We start from the raw sequence: 19,013 nt of genomic DNA on the forward strand, positions 1-19,013 counted from the left end.
AGCTTTAATGTCTCATTAGCAATGGTTTCTCTGAAATTTCTTACCTTTTTACTCTGCCACTTTACTTTTATTCTGACGTTTCTAAGACACCTAAGTTATATTCTTACCATGCTGCTAAATGCCTTTTAAAATTAATAAAATACAGATGGCTGTGATTTTACCTATCAGGGAAGATTTTATAATTAATCAGTTTGAGCCTTCATGGAAATTCAGTATTTTGAAAATTTTTCATTTGTTTCAGTAGAAAAATATAATTATATCTTTAGCACTATATAGTTTACCTAGTAATATCTTCTAATATTTACAAAAGCAAATTATCTTAGGCATTACAGAAAACAGAAAACAGTGTGAGGTATACTTACACAGATTGAGCAATGATTGAAATAGTGTTTTCCTGATGATAAAATTGTTCTTTTCCTTTCCTTATAAAGCAGAGATGGGGAAATAATTTTTTTAATTAGGACTTATCCAATGCTTTGTTAAGTATTTCCATTTCTGGACTTATGATTAATCAAAAAGATGTAATTTTGTCATCATCTAGCTTTCCTTTGAATCACATAGCAATATTTTATTTGGCATGCATTTGATAATGCGTGATTATAATGTATATCCTCCCATAGATCGAAGCTTCGTGCAAGCAAGGTCCGCATTTCTCATTCATCCCTGTATTACTACTAGTACCTGATTGTCTGGCCCATGTGAATGACTCAATAAATATCTAATGAATAACTGAATAACTCAAATAATTTATTCAGACACTGGAGATTAGGAAGAACTCACATAACGAACACCTGGCCCCATGCCTGATGTAGTTCATCCTTTCTGCGCATCGAGGGCGCTGACATCCAACGTGTTGTCCCTATGAAAATCATTTAGGGACATGTTATAAAAGGAGCTCATAAGTTTACAGAATGACCTTTAGAAGTTGTCTCATCCATTTTAAAACCTGTCTTCAAAGTTACTTAATATATAAATGCGAGAAGGATTTATATGTGGAGATGGTTGGAAATACTAGAGCTCATGTTGGGAACTGTTGCGTGGCGGGCTCTGTTCTGGGCTCCAGGACAGAGTAGCAAAAAAAAGAGAGAAAAAGTCCTGCTTTCGTGTTAGTGGTGGAAGATAAGCAGTGGTAAACCTGTGAACAAGAAGGAACCCTTTGTGTCCCATTGGCACCTGCCAGATGTGCTGTAGTTTATCTGTTTCTAAGTTTTCTCTCCTAGACTACAAGCTCCTGACAGCAATCTGATTAATGGGAGAAGTCATGGGCTTTGCAGAGAGTGAGACATGGGCTAATGTCTTTACTTTTGATACTCCCTCTTGACCTTGGACTAGTGATTTAAATTCTGAAATTGTTTTCATATCTACAAAATGGAAGTAATAATACCTAGCTCATTGGATTAGTGGCGATATTAAGAATGATAACATATCTCAGGAAATGTACATGGAGCGATGTTCAAGGAGCAGGATGTAAACAATCTACTCTCAATATTAAGAAAATAAAATGATATGGCTAATGTGGCAAAATGTCAGAAGTTGGTGGATCAGGATATCTCGGTAGAGTGCATGTTGGGGTTTTCTATGGGTTTTCTATTATTTTTTAAATCATTTTTTAAGTTTTAAATTATTTCTAAATAAAAGGCTTAAAAGATATTACTACAGTAAAAAGGTTTTTTTTTTTAAGTTTTTTTAAAAATTGTAGCAGATTAAATAGCATGGATCTCGGTATATGGTAGATGCTCTGTAAATGTGTGTTGAGTATCTTTTGGCATCTAAAACTCTTCGAAATGAGAACCCAAAATTCATGTTTCCTGGAAGGACAGAGCATTAATGGGATTCATGTAAGATGAATATGTGTTTAGTACTGACTTAAATAGACCTTGTGCTTTGAAATCATAAAGTGCCTGCACTGAACCACTTGGAAATTTTAAAACCCAATTCTAAAAGGGCCTTGAATGAAGGCTAGCTGTTTGTAGATACACATATGATGGTGATTTGTTTAGTAGCCCTTTTTATTAACCAATAATTTTAAGTGATCTTTTTTAAAAATCATTGTTCCTTTACACTTCAAAATATGGTTGGCATTTCTGAGATTTTTAAAGACTATCTTGATGTGGCAAAATATAGATCAACCATTACACTCAGTGTGACTCAACGCAAGCATTTAGCTGTCTTTGCAACATGTGGCTATGCGGTTTAGGAGATTCCTAGAGAAATGTAAAACTTAATGGAGAACAGGACTTTTCTTGACACATCCATGACTGCCAAGTTCTCAGTAACTTCTGTATTAGAATGGAAGGCTTTTTTTCAGATAAAACTATAACTTCTGTTCTTAGTAGCTGCAAATATCACTTTCATTTGTACTAAAAACTAGATGAAAGTTTACATGACATACTGTTGATTTCATGGTTAAAATTTCAGTAGTTTCCTGTCCTACAACTTGTTTAAGAACATTTGTCTTTATTCAGCTGATCTGCTAATAAAATGTGCTACTTTTTGTGCTTTACTAAGCTCCAAGCCCTCTCCTAAGCCCTTTACCCTTATCATTTAGTGCAGGGGCCTCTGTAGTAGGATATGCAGGATGATCTATCTCATCTTTTTATAATCTCTGTGGATTTTATAATATACATAATTTATTGATATTAGAACACATGTATTATACAAAATATTACTGCCATGAGAAGATGCTCAATTTTTTTTTCTAATGTAATCCTCCAAAAAATTTGACATGACTGACTTAATTTCATTCTCAGAACAAATTCTGTTAAGTCAGTATCACTAGCTTTATCTTGATGTGGAAATTGTTCTGAGCTACTTTCTGAAGGACCCATATCCAGTGGTTGGCGGAGCAGGCATTCAAGTCCCAGTTCTGTCTTAATTCCAAATCCCATGTTAATAATCATGTGTTATACTGCTAAGTTGGTTTAGAAGACAGCAAGACTGTACATCAAAAGTTGGAGACTTGAAATAATAAAATGTAGCCAAGTGTAGTTTTATAATCACTAAGTACCTACTTGGGGCAGGGGAGGCATTGGCAGGACACATCTAGTTAGTATTTGAGGCAGCCTCTATGTACTCTATGTAACGAATGTTGTTTTCCTTATAAATAGATGAAAATTAGTTTTGTCATGATTTTCCTTTAGAATCATCTTATTTAAAATATTTATGCTTTCTTTAGATCTCTGACCAATTCCTCTTCTGTGGTGTGATTGATTCTTTTTTACGAATGCCTCTTGGTAGACTTTCCACACTGGGTATGGCTGCCTTCTCACTCAGATAGATGAATGTGTTGTTTTGAAACCTGACAGGCAGTCACCTCTGAAACCCTGATTCCTTTCATCTTGTGTGTGTGTGTTAATTCTGGCCTTATTTACCAAGCTTTTGGCTTTTTGAGAGTTGAAATGTGATTTCTGTGGTTCAGAAAGAACCAAGTTAAAACCTTGGCCTTGTAAAAAATAAAATTGGTTGCCTGAGTTCACCAGAACTGGACAAATGAGTCATGCCAGATTTATTGCTCTTAGTCTTAGTACTGAAGCTCAGCCTGGTCTGAAAGGAAAGGAGATATGAGGCTCTCTTCCTTTAACTAAAACCCCATCTTTGTGTGCTAAAAGATGTCAAGAAGGGAAAGTACTAGAGTGAACGATTCCCAGTGGAATACAGAATGAAGAAGGTCCCTGGGAATGGTGGAGAACCAGCATTTTAGAATGACTCTGAGAATCCCATAGCCATTAGTACATCCGTACTCCAGGGTTATACTATATTTTAAAGCTAAAGAAGAATGAGCGCTGCAGTAGCCTCTTCACAGATCTTGCAGCCTCCTGCTTCCATCCCTAGTTGGCCACCAGTGAACTTTCTGAAATGTAAATCTATCCTTCCACTCCCTTACTAAAATTCTTCCCCAGATGCCCTTTGGTGTTTGGCATCCTCAGCATAATACACAGACCCTTTCAGTTCCATTCCTTGCCAGCTTTTCCAGCCTCATCTTCCATACCTCACTTCATTTATCGTTCCCGTATTGACTACATTTCAACTTCTCAAACACTTTCCCATACCACTGTCTGTGCATATGTGATTTCTTCTTTTTGGAATTCCCTCCCCTCCTCACCTCTCCCAGTTGCCTAGCTAACTCATAATTCGTCATATAAGATCTAAGATCAAGTGTTAACTCTTGTTGAATGGGGTTTTTTTTTTTTAGCTACCCAGATGAAGATTCCTCTGTCCCATGTGTATGCTCTATGCTCACATGAACATTGTGTTTACTTTTATGATAATGTATAGCATCAAATAAAATGATTATTTTGGTGGGGGGCTAAGGGGATTGTTGTTTCTCTTTCATGGTAATTCTCTATTGTAGTGAAGAGACGTTGTCTATAGTTTGGGGTTGCAGGGACAGGGGACAGAAACAAAGCAACTGAGGCCAGGCTCAGAGAGAAGGGTAGGGGTTGGACTAGGAAATAGCCAGAGCTGTAAGTCAGGGGGAGCCAAGTTCAGAGATGGGATGCTCAAAAGTATGGGAGTTTGCAAACTCTGGCCCAAAGGCCAAATCTAAAAGTTTTATTGACACATGGCCATGCCCATTTGCTTCCATATTGTCTTTGGCTGTTTGGGGCTACAGAGACCGAACTGAGTGGTTGCAACAGAGAACATATGGCCCTCAAACCTTAAAATATTTACCATCTGGCCCTTTACAGAAAAAGTTTGTCAACTCTGCCCTAGATCAGTGTTTCTCAAAGTTAATTCCTCAAACTAGCAACACGGTCACCATTGCACATTTCCAGGCCCCACTTTAGACCTACTGAATCAGAAATTCTGAGTGTGGAACCCAGCAACCCGTGTGTATGCAGACTAAGGTTTGAGAACCATCACTCTAGATTCCTGGCCCTGTTGCTAAGTCCTTGGGCCTTGCTGACAGCATCCAGGCAGAATCTAGGAGAATCAGATACCAGTAAAAGGCAAAGTGATAAAATCAGAAGCCAAGGTAGGAAGGAATCCAAAAATGAGTCTAATGATTCATACTGAAATATAAATTTCATGAAGGAAGGAACTCATGGTTGTTTCCTCAGCCTTCTGTCCAGAACTACAAACTCAGTGTGAATTTATGAATGAGTGAATAAATGAATTATGCAAGCATAGAAAGGAACCATTCCTGATATGTGAATCACTGGGACTTGAAGGTAGAAAGAGGGAAATGAGAATACGTGGCAGGAATGGCTCATGGCTGAGGATGAAACCCACTCTTAGAGACAAAGTGTTATTAAAGGCTGAAGAATAGAGACAAAGATTAAAAACCTGGTGATTTGAGTGCAATTCTAACTAATCCATTCACTTTATTATCAAATGGATTACTTTCCATTAGCTTCCTTTTGGTTCTTGTTGATTCCTGGTATCTTGTTCTTACCATCAGCTCTACCTCTGCCTGACCTTGGTCAATTTACTTTACCTCCTCAAAGCTATTAACTGAATTAATAAATATAAAGCATTTAGCATTGGCTAGTGTCCTGTGCTCAGAAAATATTAGTTGCTTCTTGATCTTCATCCTCCTAGTCAGTCTTATTTCATATTGAAATAAAGCATACTATGTGTTGCTAATATTCCATCCATGTTTACTTCATTAGGGAAATTTAGTTCTTTTTGTCTTTAAAGAAACTTCTGCCAAGTAGTCCATGTTGTAATCTGAAGCCAACTTGACATGAGTTTATTATATTTTTTCTCACTGAGGAACATATTACAAACTCTTTTAAAAAAGTAGTCTAAGACTGACAAAATAATTGCTAATATGGAAATAGGTCATTTTGAAGCACTGGTATTTACCAAAATGTATGTGTATTGGGAAAAAATGTAATTTCTAAATCTGTTGTGACACATTGTACCATATAGTTGTTGAATAGTCTCCGTGAAGCTGTTTTTTTCACTAGGGTAGAAATTTTACATACAAGATGCAGTTTTAAAAATTTTGCCAGCATTATCAACATCTGAAAGAGAAAATAAGATTTTGGGGGACTTTACTGGATGAATAAATATTATTTCATGATTTTTTCAGTGATAACTCAATCTATCTTATGTCAAAGAGTTGTCAACCTGAAACTTGCCAAACTTTTGACATGGTGACATTTTAAAAGTAAAATCAGTGTTAGAATGGGATCTTTTTTTTTTTCTTAATGCCATGGGAATTTTATCATGTTTTGGCACTTGCTGAGTATGTAATTCCCATAGTGCCCATTAATGGCCATCTATATAAAGTATGCATATTCGAGATGAAATTGATTGCAGTCCAAACACTCGTCTGTTGTGATCAGGAAAAGCCCACACAAGTTCTAATCTTTTTTTCCTAATGATCACTGTGGAATTATAAACTTTAGCCAAAGATATTAATTTCCAGAGGTGGAACAGCCTATCGCTCAAGATCCTAATCTCACAATAAATGACACCGGGGCAAAAAGAAAGGAGTTCATAGAGCCTTCCAGTAAAATTAATAAGTGCTGCACTCAATGAGCTCCTAGGATAAAGGGGAAATTAACAGACTTTTGGAGCACAGCATTTCCTTTATGGGAATCAAATAGACCCACTGCAATTTTGCTTAGTTTTCAGAAATGTTTTTTCATCCCTTTTAGAAATTCCCTATTGCGATAACCACCAACACACTCCATATAAAACTACTTGAAACTTTTCTCAGCATATACCTTGCCGGCTCTACCCTGTGGTTCTTTATATTCTTTTTTTTTTTTTCTGGTTTGAAATCTGTTTTCCTTTTACCTGTGCCAAACCAGATGCATGCATGCTTTCCTTCTTCCAAATGTGTTTTCAACATGATCTCCCATTGAAGTCATTTTATTTTTATTAGATTTGTACATAGTAATGCATACCTGTATACTTTGAGTTCATTTCTTCCATTAGAGTAGTACTAACAAATATACAGATATGCTTGTTTCTGTGTTCGAGTCTTGGCTCTCACAATGTCCTGTTACCCAAGTGTTTTGTGAAGTATATTATGTAAAAAAATTTTTATTTAGAAAATTTTGTGTATTACGCAGCCAAAGAGATGCTGATGTAAAATACCAGAAATCTGTTTGCTTTTATAAAGGGTATTTATTTGGGGTAGAAGCTTTTAGTCACAGGGCCATGAAGTGTAAATTACTTCCCGCACCAAAGTCTCTTGCCAAGTGTTAGAGCAAGATGGCTGCCAATGGCTGCAAGGGTTCAGGCTTCCTCTTTCTCTCTCGTTTTTTTAAAGATTTATTTATCTGTCTCCCCTCCCCCCCAGCCCAGTTTTCTGTTCACTATTTGCTGCGTTGTCTTTGTCCACTTCTGTTGTTGTCGGTGGCACCGGAATCTGTGTTTCTTTTTGCTGCGTTATATTGTGTCATTTCTCTGTGTGTGGTGCCATTCTTAGGCAGGCTGCACTTTCTTTCGCGCTGGGAGGCTCTCCTTACGGGGCGCACTCCTTGCGCATGGGGCTCCCCTACACGGGGGACACCCCTGCGTGGCAGGGTACTCCTTGCGCACATCAGCACTGCGCAGGGTTTGAACCGTGGACCTCCCATGTGGTAGACGGACGCCCTAACCACTGGGCCAAGTCCACCGCCCTCCTCTTTCTCTTAAGGCTCCATGGTCTCAGCTTCTTCCATTGTCCCAGCTTCTTCCAAAATCAGATGTAGGCTGGGATAAGTCTAGTCTCTCTCTCCTGGGGCTCATTTCTCTCCGGGCTCAGCTGCTCTGCTTTCTCCATAAGGCCAGCCGTGAATATCAACAAGCAGCTCACCTCTCTTCTCAGGGCTTCTGCCGTGTCCGATGGGGCCTTCTCTCTTTCGTCATGTATCTGCCTCTCTGTGTGTTTACTTCCCTGGGCTCTAGGATAAAAACTCTAACTCCTCTGCCTTGTTTTCTCTGAGTCCTGCCCACCTAGGGGGCAGGAACTGAACAACCTGCTGATATGGTCCAATAAAAGCCCTATTCATAATTAAATCAAGTAGAAGTGAAACCTCTGAAGATAATCCAATCTAATATGCCCAGAGGAATAGACCAGTTTACAAACATAATCCAATATCTATTTTTAGAATTCATTAACAATACCAAACTGCAACAGCTTGCATTACTAAAGGGATTATCCCCATGATCATTAAAGAACTGCATAAGAACTTCTGTAGAATATTTAATATTTGAACTCAGCTAATCTTAACTGGGATCTGGGCCAGAATTGTTTAGTTCAAAATGCCCTAAACGTAGCTGAAAGAATCAATAGGATCCTTTTCTAAATGTTGAAATACAGCAATTGTGATGTTGGCATGTTGACACCAAACTGTTCTTCCTTTTCAATCTTTAACTTCTGGATGGTAATTATTCATCAGATAATTATAGATTTCTAATCTCTTTTTCCTTAAAGATAATAAAATAATGCAATCTCCTAAAATAAGTATACTTTTGTTCCTGCTTTATATGTTTTATGCTAAGATGGCAAGTATCAAATGTATTTAATAGCTGTTCAGTTTATTTAGAATATATTGAAAAGAAAATTATCTAGATTGCAGCATTATTTTATAACATGTGATTTTTTTTTTTAGTTTTAGTTCAGTCAGCAAACATGCTGAGTGCTGACTGTCAATGCTCTGGGGATATAAACATGAACACAGCTTGGTCCCTACCCTCAAACAAACATACTACAGTAATACATTTAAAAACGAATCTTAATATGATAACACTACATTGCCCAAAGATGAGCCAGGTTCAGTCAGAGCATGGCAGAGGGGAAAACGTGTTTGAAGGAGTAAGAAAAAGCTTTAAAAATACAATAACTTGAGTTTGACCTTTGAGGATGAGCTGAGTTTCACTGAGCAAGGCATGGGAAACGTGTGCGTGTGTGTACATGTACACACACTAATGGATTTACTTGTCCATTTGTAAGTAATCATTGTTACATTGTGATATGACATTTCCTTTGCCATGTCCACTATTGAGATGAGAAGAGTGAAATATTCATTGCTAGGGGTGACCATGTAGCACAGTCTAGCCTATTTCATAACTGGAAATATGCTGGGGACTTTTGGAAACACTTGAGCTTTCCTAATAAGACACATAATGGTTTTATTACTCTCTTCTTTTTGCCTTGAATGTGGCTGTCATAGCTATGTAGTGACAGCCATCTTGAGACATTGAGAAAGGCCAGCAGAATGGGTTGAGATATAGTTGAGCCACCGACCTAATACCGAACTGCTTACTTTAGTGTATTTCTTACATGAGTGTATTTCTCAGCCAAAGGGGTGCTGATGCAAAATACCAGAAATCTACTGGGCGTTATAAAGGGTATTTATTTGGGGTAGGAGCTTACAGTTACCAGGCCGTAAAGCATAAGTTACTTACCTCACCAAAGTCTATTTCCACATGTTGGAGCAAGATGGCTGCTGGCATCTGTGAGGGTTCAGGCTTCCTGGGTTCCTCTGGGCTCAGCATCTGTTTCCTCCACAAGGCCAGCTGTAGACTATGAGGCTCTCTAGGCTTTGCCTCTCTCCATAAGGTCAGCTGTAGACTATCAGGTGAACGGCTCTGTCTCTTTCCCTAGGGCTCCAGCTTAAAGCTTCCAGCATCAAACTCCAACATTAAAAGCCCCACATCAAAAGCTCCAACCCTGTCCTTTGCCATGCCCTAATGACATGACCCTGTCAAAGCCCTAATCATAACTGAGTCATGCCCAGTAATAGACCAGATTACAAACATAATCCAATATCTATTTTTGGAATTCATAACTATATCAAACTGCTACAGTGAGGAAATCTAAATCTTTGTTAATGCCATTGTTAGATTTTTTCTCTTACATGCAGTCAAAAGCAGTCCTAATTAATACATATATAAATTACACCCACACACATACATACTTGTGAATGTTTGTTTAGATATTTAACTTTATTCTCCATGCCTACCAACTCAGGACTATTTTCAGACCTCAGTTTTGCTAAAAAGTAAACGGGGCTTAAAGTTGGAGGGAAAATAGAAACTGAGATGTTTTCTGTATTGTACCAACCCTGACCCCATCCTGAATACTTAATTCTCTTTACATTCATCCTCTCCTTATCTAATATTTTAAATAAAAGTGAAGGCAAAGTAAGAGGGAAGAGGTTGAGAAGAAAAATGAATGCTGAAGTGAATCTTGCTGGATTTGGTTATGGGGAGAATGGAGTAATACTGAAAATCAATCTCTAGTGACTCTGCAGAGCACAGCGGGGGGAGGTGTCCACCCACTGTCAGATCCCGGTCACATGATGGAAGGAGATGTTCACGTCTTAATCCATTACCTGTTTCACAAGCCTAGAGATTGTTCTTTTTTTTTCGTTCCCATGATGAGAATAGAAACCATTTGTGTTAGGTGTTGTTTGAAAGATACCATCTTCTAATGAGCAAGTGGTCTTTAATGGAGTGTAACCTTCCATCACCCACATGCGCAACAACATGAAAAACAACCTGTTCTTTTTTACAGAGGCATATACTATCACTGTGTTTATTGTTCTCTTCCTCTTAATTTCTAATTGTATAATATGTATAAATTTCTTAACATTATATCACATTACAATGTAATAGCATCTGCATATATCCTTACTCTTTTTCAAGCAGGTCAACAAAGTTACATCTTCATTTTTATAACTGCCTACTCCTTTTTAACTGCCTTTCTATTTTCCCCCTTCTATACGTGTTTTTTAGAATCAGTTCCTTAGATAGGAATAAGGTGTAACGGTAGCTTCAGGGAGCCCAGTCTTATGCCAAAGTTCTAGATGAAAGTCAAAGATCCTTAACAGAGAAAATATAGTTGGGTTTTACAACAAAGTCCAAGAATTATCATTTAGTCTGAGTTTAAAACATATAAACATTTCAATTTTTTGTTCTTAACAAAGAATCTAAACTCGTTTTCTTCTTAAATTTTTTATCACTCAAAAACAACCAACAGAATGAGAGAAATATTTGGAAAAACATATGTCTATAAATGTTTAATACTCAGAATATATACAGAACTCCTACAACTCAGCAACCAAAAGACTAACAATTCAACTTAAAAATGGGCAAGAGACTTGATATTCCCCCAAAGAAAATGTATACACGCCCAATAAAAACATGAAAAGATGCTCAACATCATTAGCCGTTAGGGAAATGCAGATCAAAACCCATAAGATATCACCTCACACTCACTAGAATGGCTAATACTAAAAATTGAGACTAACAGGTGCTAGCGAAGCTGTGGAGAAATGGGAACCTTAGTACATTGTTAGAGGGACTGTAAAATGATGCAAACACTCTGGGAAACAGTTTGGCACTTACTCAAAAAGTAAAGCAGCACTACAATATGGCCTGGCGATCCTGCTTCAAGGATGGCGGTGAGGGTAATGCAACATTGTGAACATGATTAATCCCACTGAATGATGTGCTTGGGGGGGGTTGAAATGGAAAAGTTTATGTTGCACAAGGTGCCTTGTTTTTAAGAAATGTACATGAAATATTAAGTGTTCACAGAGCATGATATTTAAACTCTGAAATGTTTAGAAAATGGATAGGCAGGCAGAGAGAAGAATGGAGAGATGTGGGTGGATAGATAGAATGATAGGGAAAATGTGGCAAAATGTTAAAAGTTGATGAATCTGGGTATCTAGGTAGGTGGGAGGGTATGCTGGATTTCTCTGTGTAAGTTTTGTATTACTTTTGCAACTTCCCTGTAAATTTGAAATTATTTCCAAATAAAAAATTTTATCACTCATTTTTCCCAGAATCTTCAGCTACTTGGGGCTACAGCCATTGAAGATAAATTACAAGATCAAGTACCTGAAACCATAGAAACTCTAATGAAAGCAGACATCAAAATCTGGATCCTTACAGGAGACAAGCAAGAAACTGCAATTAACATTGGTAATTCACCTAATTCAAGCTTTAAATCTTCAGGCTTTTAACAGGTTGATGTATTTGAGAAGATAGATTTGAAATATTTCAAGATTTGAGAGAGTTGTAACATTAGTACACTTATCTATATACTTAAGATCCCAATGCCACTTTAAAATTGCTGTTGTGTGTGTATATATATATCTTAAGTTGGGAGACTGGGCTTTTGGCAGGCTTGGTCACCGTGAAGAATATCCCATACACATTTATCACTTTTTATGACATTGAGAATCACTGCAACAATCTCTTTCCATATCTGTTTACGGAGACAGCCTTATCATGCTAGATGTTGCTCTCTTATCATATCCCTCCTATAGAAAAGCAAAAGCATCTCTTTTTTAACTTCCTGTAAACCTGGAAAACCACTAACTCCATCACTTCTAATAAAAGTCTTTAGATGTTTTAGAAGTATTACTACTTAAATTTCTCACCTCTTCTCCCCAGAAAATTAATACATCAATTCGCTGGTTTTTTTGTACTTAGGACACTCCTGCAAACTTTTGAAGAAGAACATGGGTATGATTGTTATAAATGAAGGCTCTCTTGATGTAAGTGAAATAATTTTTTAAAATCTTCAAAAATTTAGCTATCTTATAGGATTTTATTTTATATTCAGATAATGTATTAATAATAATATTTTATTGTCCTGAGGTTAAAAGATACCTTACAAGATTGTGATGTGTGCAACCTGCTCTCAAATGTTCAGAAAATGGATGGATGGATGGATGGATGGATGGATGGATGGATGGATGGATGGAAGGGAGGGAGGGAAGAAGGGAGGGAAAGAGGGAAGAAGGAAAGAAATGGTCAAGGTGACTGTCTGGGGGGAGGAGGATGTTGAGGGGTGAGAGTTTGTTGCAGTTCTCTGAAAGTAGTTTGTATTATTTTTGCAACTGTCCTGTAAGTTTGTTATTTTAAAATAAAGAGTTAAAAAAACATACCTGAGCACTATAATTCTTCTCTAATATCTAATATGTATACATTTTCGAGTCATGTTGATGTGAGTAGATTCAAGCTAAGAGAAATTGCTAAATGATTGGATTAATGTGAGGCAGAAAAGCCCTTTTCTAAACAGATTATGCTAGGAGGTTGTTGAGTGACTGCAACTCTTTTATATCTAGATATTTTGTATATTAAGCATTTTATATCAGTTTTAGCTTCCAGCACTAATATATGTGTTGCTTCTTAAAAAAATTTTTGAAAGCAATTGAGCAACACAAGATAACTGTTCCAAATAGGAAACATTCTTTTTAAATGTCCTAAAACCTGACTGATATATAAATTTCTAGTACGTCTTTTTTCTTGGCTGTGTTAAGTATTTTTGGTGACATGAAGGTATAATTGAAAGAGGGCGAAAGATTTGTTAGGAATACAGTGTAAAGTATAATTTAACAGAAAAATATATAGCTCAAATGAGCCTGTAAATATTTTAAAGTAAACGTGACTATTTGTAACTTAAAGTGGAAGACAGAACAGGAGAGGTGATCATTCACCTGCTTAAAATTCCCTTTGCATTATTGTGAGGCAAAGAGAAGAACGAAGAAACCTGATAATTAGGAGTGTTGGTGAAGCTGAGAGGCCAGATATGTAGAAGGGATGATGAAGAGGCAAATGTTTAGAAGTCAGGTATAGAACAGAAATTATGTATAAGAAGACTTTAACTTCAGATTTTTATGTCATGGTAGTGATCTGTTAACTATTTGTCCTCAAGACAATCCTGCTAATACTTTTCCCTTCCTTGTGAAATCATTGAGCAACTTGAAGCCTAAAGGATAAAACGTGGTTTCCCAACTATGTAATGTAAGTATTTACACCATTAATGATCGGAGAAGTAACCCAGGCTTTAATCCTAAAAACACAAACCAAAAATATCCAGTTTGAGGTCTTTCTTTTTTATCTATATTCATTCAGTGGTCTCTCTGTTAGGTGTGAGAACACACAGCTAACCAAGAATACCTGGGCTTTGCTCCCTTGTAGCTTATTTTTATCTCCGTTCTCCACCCTGTTGTATATTCATTTTGGTTTATAATATCTAAGACATTGTGCTGTGAAAAATTAGGACTGAGACAGGTCTGCTCTCCAAAAGCTTACAAAATAATAAGGGAAATAAAATGTCTACAGCAGTAGTACAAAGTAGATGTATAAATAAGTTAGATAGTTTCCTATGTAAATATTATAAAGTTTAGGGAAATATTTATAAAGTAGGAAGCATTTAGTTAGGTGGAAGTGAGTAATTGAGTAGAGGGGATTATCTCAAGCAGAAAAAAAATGAGGCAAATTATTGCAAGTAAGTTTATGGTATGTTTGGAGCAAGGCAGGAGGAGCCTTGAAACTCAACAGGGAGTTATAATTTTTTGTTTGCCTAGATATAGACACATGATGTAAAATTCAGAAGTTACAAAGGGAAAAAGTCTAAGTGGCAAAACAGATACCTCCCACCCTTGTACCTAAGCCACCCAGTTTGCCTCTCCCCAGGTATGGCTTTCAGTTTCTTACGTGTTCTTTCAGAGATACTATGCCGTATTTAAAGGATGTACAAGTATGTCCATATCCTTTGTTTTTAGACACAAATTGTAGCATACTATACACACTGCTTTATGCTTTGTTTTTCTCAATGTATCTTTGATGGTATTCTGTAGTATTATATATAAAGCTACCTTATTCTTTTTTAATGGTAACACAGTATTTATAAGGTACCTATAAAGAAATGACAGAGTTAAAACTCTAAAGGGAACCTCAGGTCCAACGGCGGAAGGCAGGGCCAGATTTGAGAATTTGCCTACGTAGGCAGGGGGAGCAACTTTCATCAGCATGTTGAAGCAGTTGTACACTGGCAAGTTTTGGGTTGGCAGGGAGGTAGGGAGGCTGCGAGTGCAGACGTGAGCCCAGGATAAGTGTCAGTTAAGAGAACCTGGGTGCATCCATGCCAGTGATTGGGTGTAAGAGGAACTCAAAACACATTCTCCAATGTAGTCTCTGGAGAAGGAGCCATCAAAGATGGTTCAAAAACTGGCTTTCAGTTGTTCACAGCATTGTGAAAACTGAAATGAAGGCATTCCCATCATCCATGTAGAAGTTTATGGATTACACGTGGTATATAGCTTTTCTTACACTTGGAAATTGAGGTAGGCCAGTGATATTGAAGTAAAAGCATGACAAACCATGTTTGCTTTCACTGATGTTCCTTTTTGTCTGGAGTTAGGCTTTTTCCTTATCTAGTGTATGGTGTCATTGCTTTTATTTTATTTTTTTTATGCTTTATCATATTTCTCCAATTTTAAATGTATGTTCTATAAGTATTTTAAGAATCCAGTTGCATAAATGGTAATCTTAAGGAAGAAAAAGAGAAATAAAAGTGAAATACCAAAATTACCTAATGCAGTACCTCAGAGTATTGTTAAGGCTTTTTTTTTTAAGGTTTATTTTATTCATTGCCCCCTCCCCCACCCCCCACTTTGCTGTTTGCGCTCGCTTGTCTCCTCTATGGGTCTGTTCGCTATGTGCTTTCTGTGTCTGCTTCTTTTCTCTTTAGGAGGCACTGGGAACCTAACCTGGGTCCTCCCTTGTGGGAGAGAGGTGCTCACCTGCTCGAACCACCTCCATTCTTTGCTTTGTTGTGTCTCCCATTGTGTTTCCTCTTTGTGTCTCCTTGTTGTGTCCGCTTGCCATGCCACTCTGTTGCGACAGCTCGCTGTCTTGCTCATCTTCTCCAGGAGTCACTGGGAATTGAACCTGGGACCTCCCATGTGCTAGGCAGGAGCTCAATCGCTTGAACCACATCTACTTTGCAAGGCATTTATTTTTATTTCGAGGTTTCCCAGGAGGTAATTCAAAATTAATAAATACAGCAAAGGTACTCACACTGCCTAGTATTACCAGAGCAGATATAAATAGGAGTCTTACATGAATACTTGATTTTAATAAAAGCAGAGACTGTGCTGTTTTGGTTTACTTTTCTATCTCAATGCCCAACAAATGTCTTAGCACATAGTAAGTATTTCATAAATATTTGAGAAGTCTCTGAGTAAAATTTTAAAATATTAAATATCACTTTTTAATTTGCTAGTTCTTTATCTTATCAGATATTTTTAAACTAAGGTAGTTAGAAATCTCCTTAGCAGGTCAAGTGGCAGTTTGTTGCAGAGATCACGGGAGAACACTGTAGCTAAATTGATTAATGCTAATTTGTTCAGCTGTGGACTGACAAACATTTTAGCACTGCTGCCTGGGAAAGGTTTTTCTTCTAGGGAGTTTAAGTGGTGACTTTACAAATCTGGCTGTTTGGGGTCAGGCCTGCTGTGGTGCACTCATTTGTTTCTCAGCAGGAAGGAAACATCACTTTGCATAGCTACTTCAGACCTGTGTCGTAAAATCCAGGGCTGAGTTCAGGCAAATCATTAGATGTGCTAGAATGCCTGTGGGTAAATCATTACTTTTCTTTCATTGCTTGGAAAAGGAAAGCATTCTTCTATCTGTGTTCAGATTGTACTGATAGCAAAGAATAAGAAATGGGATTGTCATCCCATCAAATAGATTTAGGAACATATGTCTTGGGAAATTATATGATAGGAAACAAATTTAATTTTTTTTGTTTGTGTATGTGTTTTGCGGGTGATAATTTTAATGAATGTACTCAGACTATTCCGTGAAACAGCGTAGAGGTAAAGAGCACAGTTATAACCTAACCTGACTGAGGTACTCTGGAAATTAAAGTTAGGTAACTTACCTGAGCCAACTCATGCCACCTATAAAGTGAGGATTATTTTACCCTTAGCATAGAATGGGTCTGATTAGCATGGCACATGTAGAAAGGAGATGTTATGGAATTTAGTAGAAAGACAGTATTTCAATAGTAAGCACTTTATTCTGAAAGATATATTATTTTTCCATCTTTAAATTTTTTCTTAAGGTAGAAAGCTTAAATGTAGTTCCTCTTTTGCAGAAGTGATGCATATTCCTAGGAACTATTCAGATTTTCTACCAAAATATTCTTTTTTTTTTTTTAAAGATTTATTTATTTAATTTCTCCCCCTCCCCCGGTTGTCTGTTCTCTGTGTCTATTTGTTGCGTCTTGTTTCTTTGTCCGCTTCTGTTGTCGTCAGCAGCACGGGAAGTGTGGGCGGCACCATTCCTGGGCAGGCTGCACTTTTCCTTTTCATGCTGCGTGGCTCTCCTTATGGGTGCACTCCTTGCGCGTGGGGCTCTCCTACGCGTGGGACACCCCTGCGTGGCGTGGCACTCCTTGCGCGCATCAGCACTGCGCATGGGCCAGCTCCACACGGGTCAAGGAGGCCCGGGGTTTGAACCGCGGACCTCCCATGTAGTAGACGGACGCTCTAACCACTGGGCCAAGTCCGTTTCCCAAAAATATTCTTAATAGCATTAAAATGTAAAAGCGGAATCTTTTTCTTGTGTTGAATGTTTATAAATAAAATATCAAATTTGAGCTTTTAAAATTTAAAACAGAAAAACTTTCCTCCCAGTGTTCATGATCTTTTGATGTTCCAGATTGTCCAAAAAATGCCATTTGGCTCTCATTTTCTCTTTTTGATTTTCAGTATGATTGTCTTACTTGAAATATTAATAGCTCCTCAGAGTTTTTAAAGTCCTTTAAATAAACATATAAAACCAAACTGCAGTTGGAAATACATACAAACAGAAGGAATGCTTTTTCTCCAGGTTCAGTGTGGAAGCCCAGTAGGGTTTTCTGACTCTGCTTATTCCCAGCTCCATCCATACCTGAGCAGCACCCTGCTAGGGGGATGCCGGAGAGCAAAGCTAGATGCACTCACCCAAGTTACCTGCTAGGTTATGTCAATTATTAATAGTGTCAGCAAAAGAATTCCTTAGGCAGGAGGCTTTATAGAAACTTTTTCAAATTTAGAAAGTAAGAATTTCATGGGTAAGTATCAAGAATCACCTCAATTTGATCAAATCCTTACTATCAGGTATTTGCAAAGAAACTTTGTATAACTTCCTTTACCATACTACCTTGAACCACTTTATTAGGAGTTTTGATTATGTTCTTGATGGAAGACATTTCCTGAAGGGTCTGCAAAGGCAGGGATTTCAAATTACTGACTAGAAGGCTATATTATACTTCTCCCCTAACTCTATACAGCAACACCCAGAAAACAGTCTACAAACTTCTTAGTAATCCCTTCTATTTAATGCCATAGGTCCAGAGGATTCTTCTTACAGGTCTTTTATAGTCCTAGTTTGTCATAAAGTTATTCATTCAAAATTTATTAAAACTGGAAACACCTAAAATGTTAGCTAAAAACTAGGGAATCTCATGCGGCAACCTATCTTTAGCTCTTGGTTTCTATGATGGTTAGGCTAATTTGTCAACTCAGCCAGGTTATGGTGCCCAGTTGTTTGGTCAAGCAAGCACTGGGCTAATTGTAATAAAGGGCATTTTGTGGACCTTAATCATCAGTGATTTGATTGCACAGATGGAAACTCGTATATACCATCAAATAAGGAGATTGCCATCAGCCATGAGTGATGTCTCACCATTCAGTTGAAGGCCTTAAAAGGGGAAGTGATTGCAGCATTCAGAGACAGAATTCCCCTCTCTACTTCAGACAGCCAGTATCTCCTGGGAACCATCAAGGACCTTCATTGGAGCCCCTGGTTTGCAGCCTGCCCTGCAGGATTTGGACTTGTGCACCACCAGTCACGTGGAATTATTTTATAAAATCTTACACTATTTTCAGATATCTCTTGTTGGTTCTGTTTCTTGAGAGAACCCTGACTAATATAGCTTGGTACTGAGAGTGGTTCTTGAGAAACAGAATCTTAAAATGGCATTTCTGAATTGGATGTGGGATTTTTGCCATTGGCTCTCTACTCTGATTAGATTCAGAGGCACTAATGACTCTGTTTTCTATAATCAGGAAGCCACTGACAGTCCATGGCATGTGTTGGCAATAGAGATATGCAAAACATCATCATTGGATGTAACTACTTCCATGCTTATAGGCAAAGATCTGTAAGAGTGTTTTTAACACTTTAACAGAATTTTGTGCAATTAAAAGATACAATGATATTGGCTGGCCTTTCCTAAATATACAGGTTACAGTTTGAAAAGAAAGGGATGACCT

The 19,013-nt window shown here is 37.5% G+C and overlaps 1 protein-coding gene across 7 annotated transcripts in view; it reads left to right on the top strand.

Annotated features, from left to right (window-relative positions):
* Positions 1 to 19,013, top strand: part of ATP8A1 (ATPase phospholipid transporting 8A1) — a 244,887-nt gene that overhangs the window by 131,026 nt on the left and 94,848 nt on the right. For all 7 annotated transcript variants that reach the window (XM_004448742.3, XM_023592370.2, XM_058299208.1 and 4 more), the window contains 2 exons: positions 11,739 to 11,877; positions 12,391 to 12,455. In XM_004448742.3, coding sequence (XP_004448799.1) covers positions 11,739 to 11,877; positions 12,391 to 12,455 — 204 coding nt within the window. The remainder of the gene's footprint in view (positions 1 to 11,738; positions 11,878 to 12,390; positions 12,456 to 19,013) is intronic.

Source organism: Dasypus novemcinctus, chromosome 1, assembly GCF_030445035.2.
Source record: "Dasypus novemcinctus isolate mDasNov1 chromosome 1, mDasNov1.1.hap2, whole genome shotgun sequence".
In the NCBI taxonomy this organism is placed as follows: Eukaryota; Metazoa; Chordata; class Mammalia; order Cingulata; family Dasypodidae; genus Dasypus; species Dasypus novemcinctus.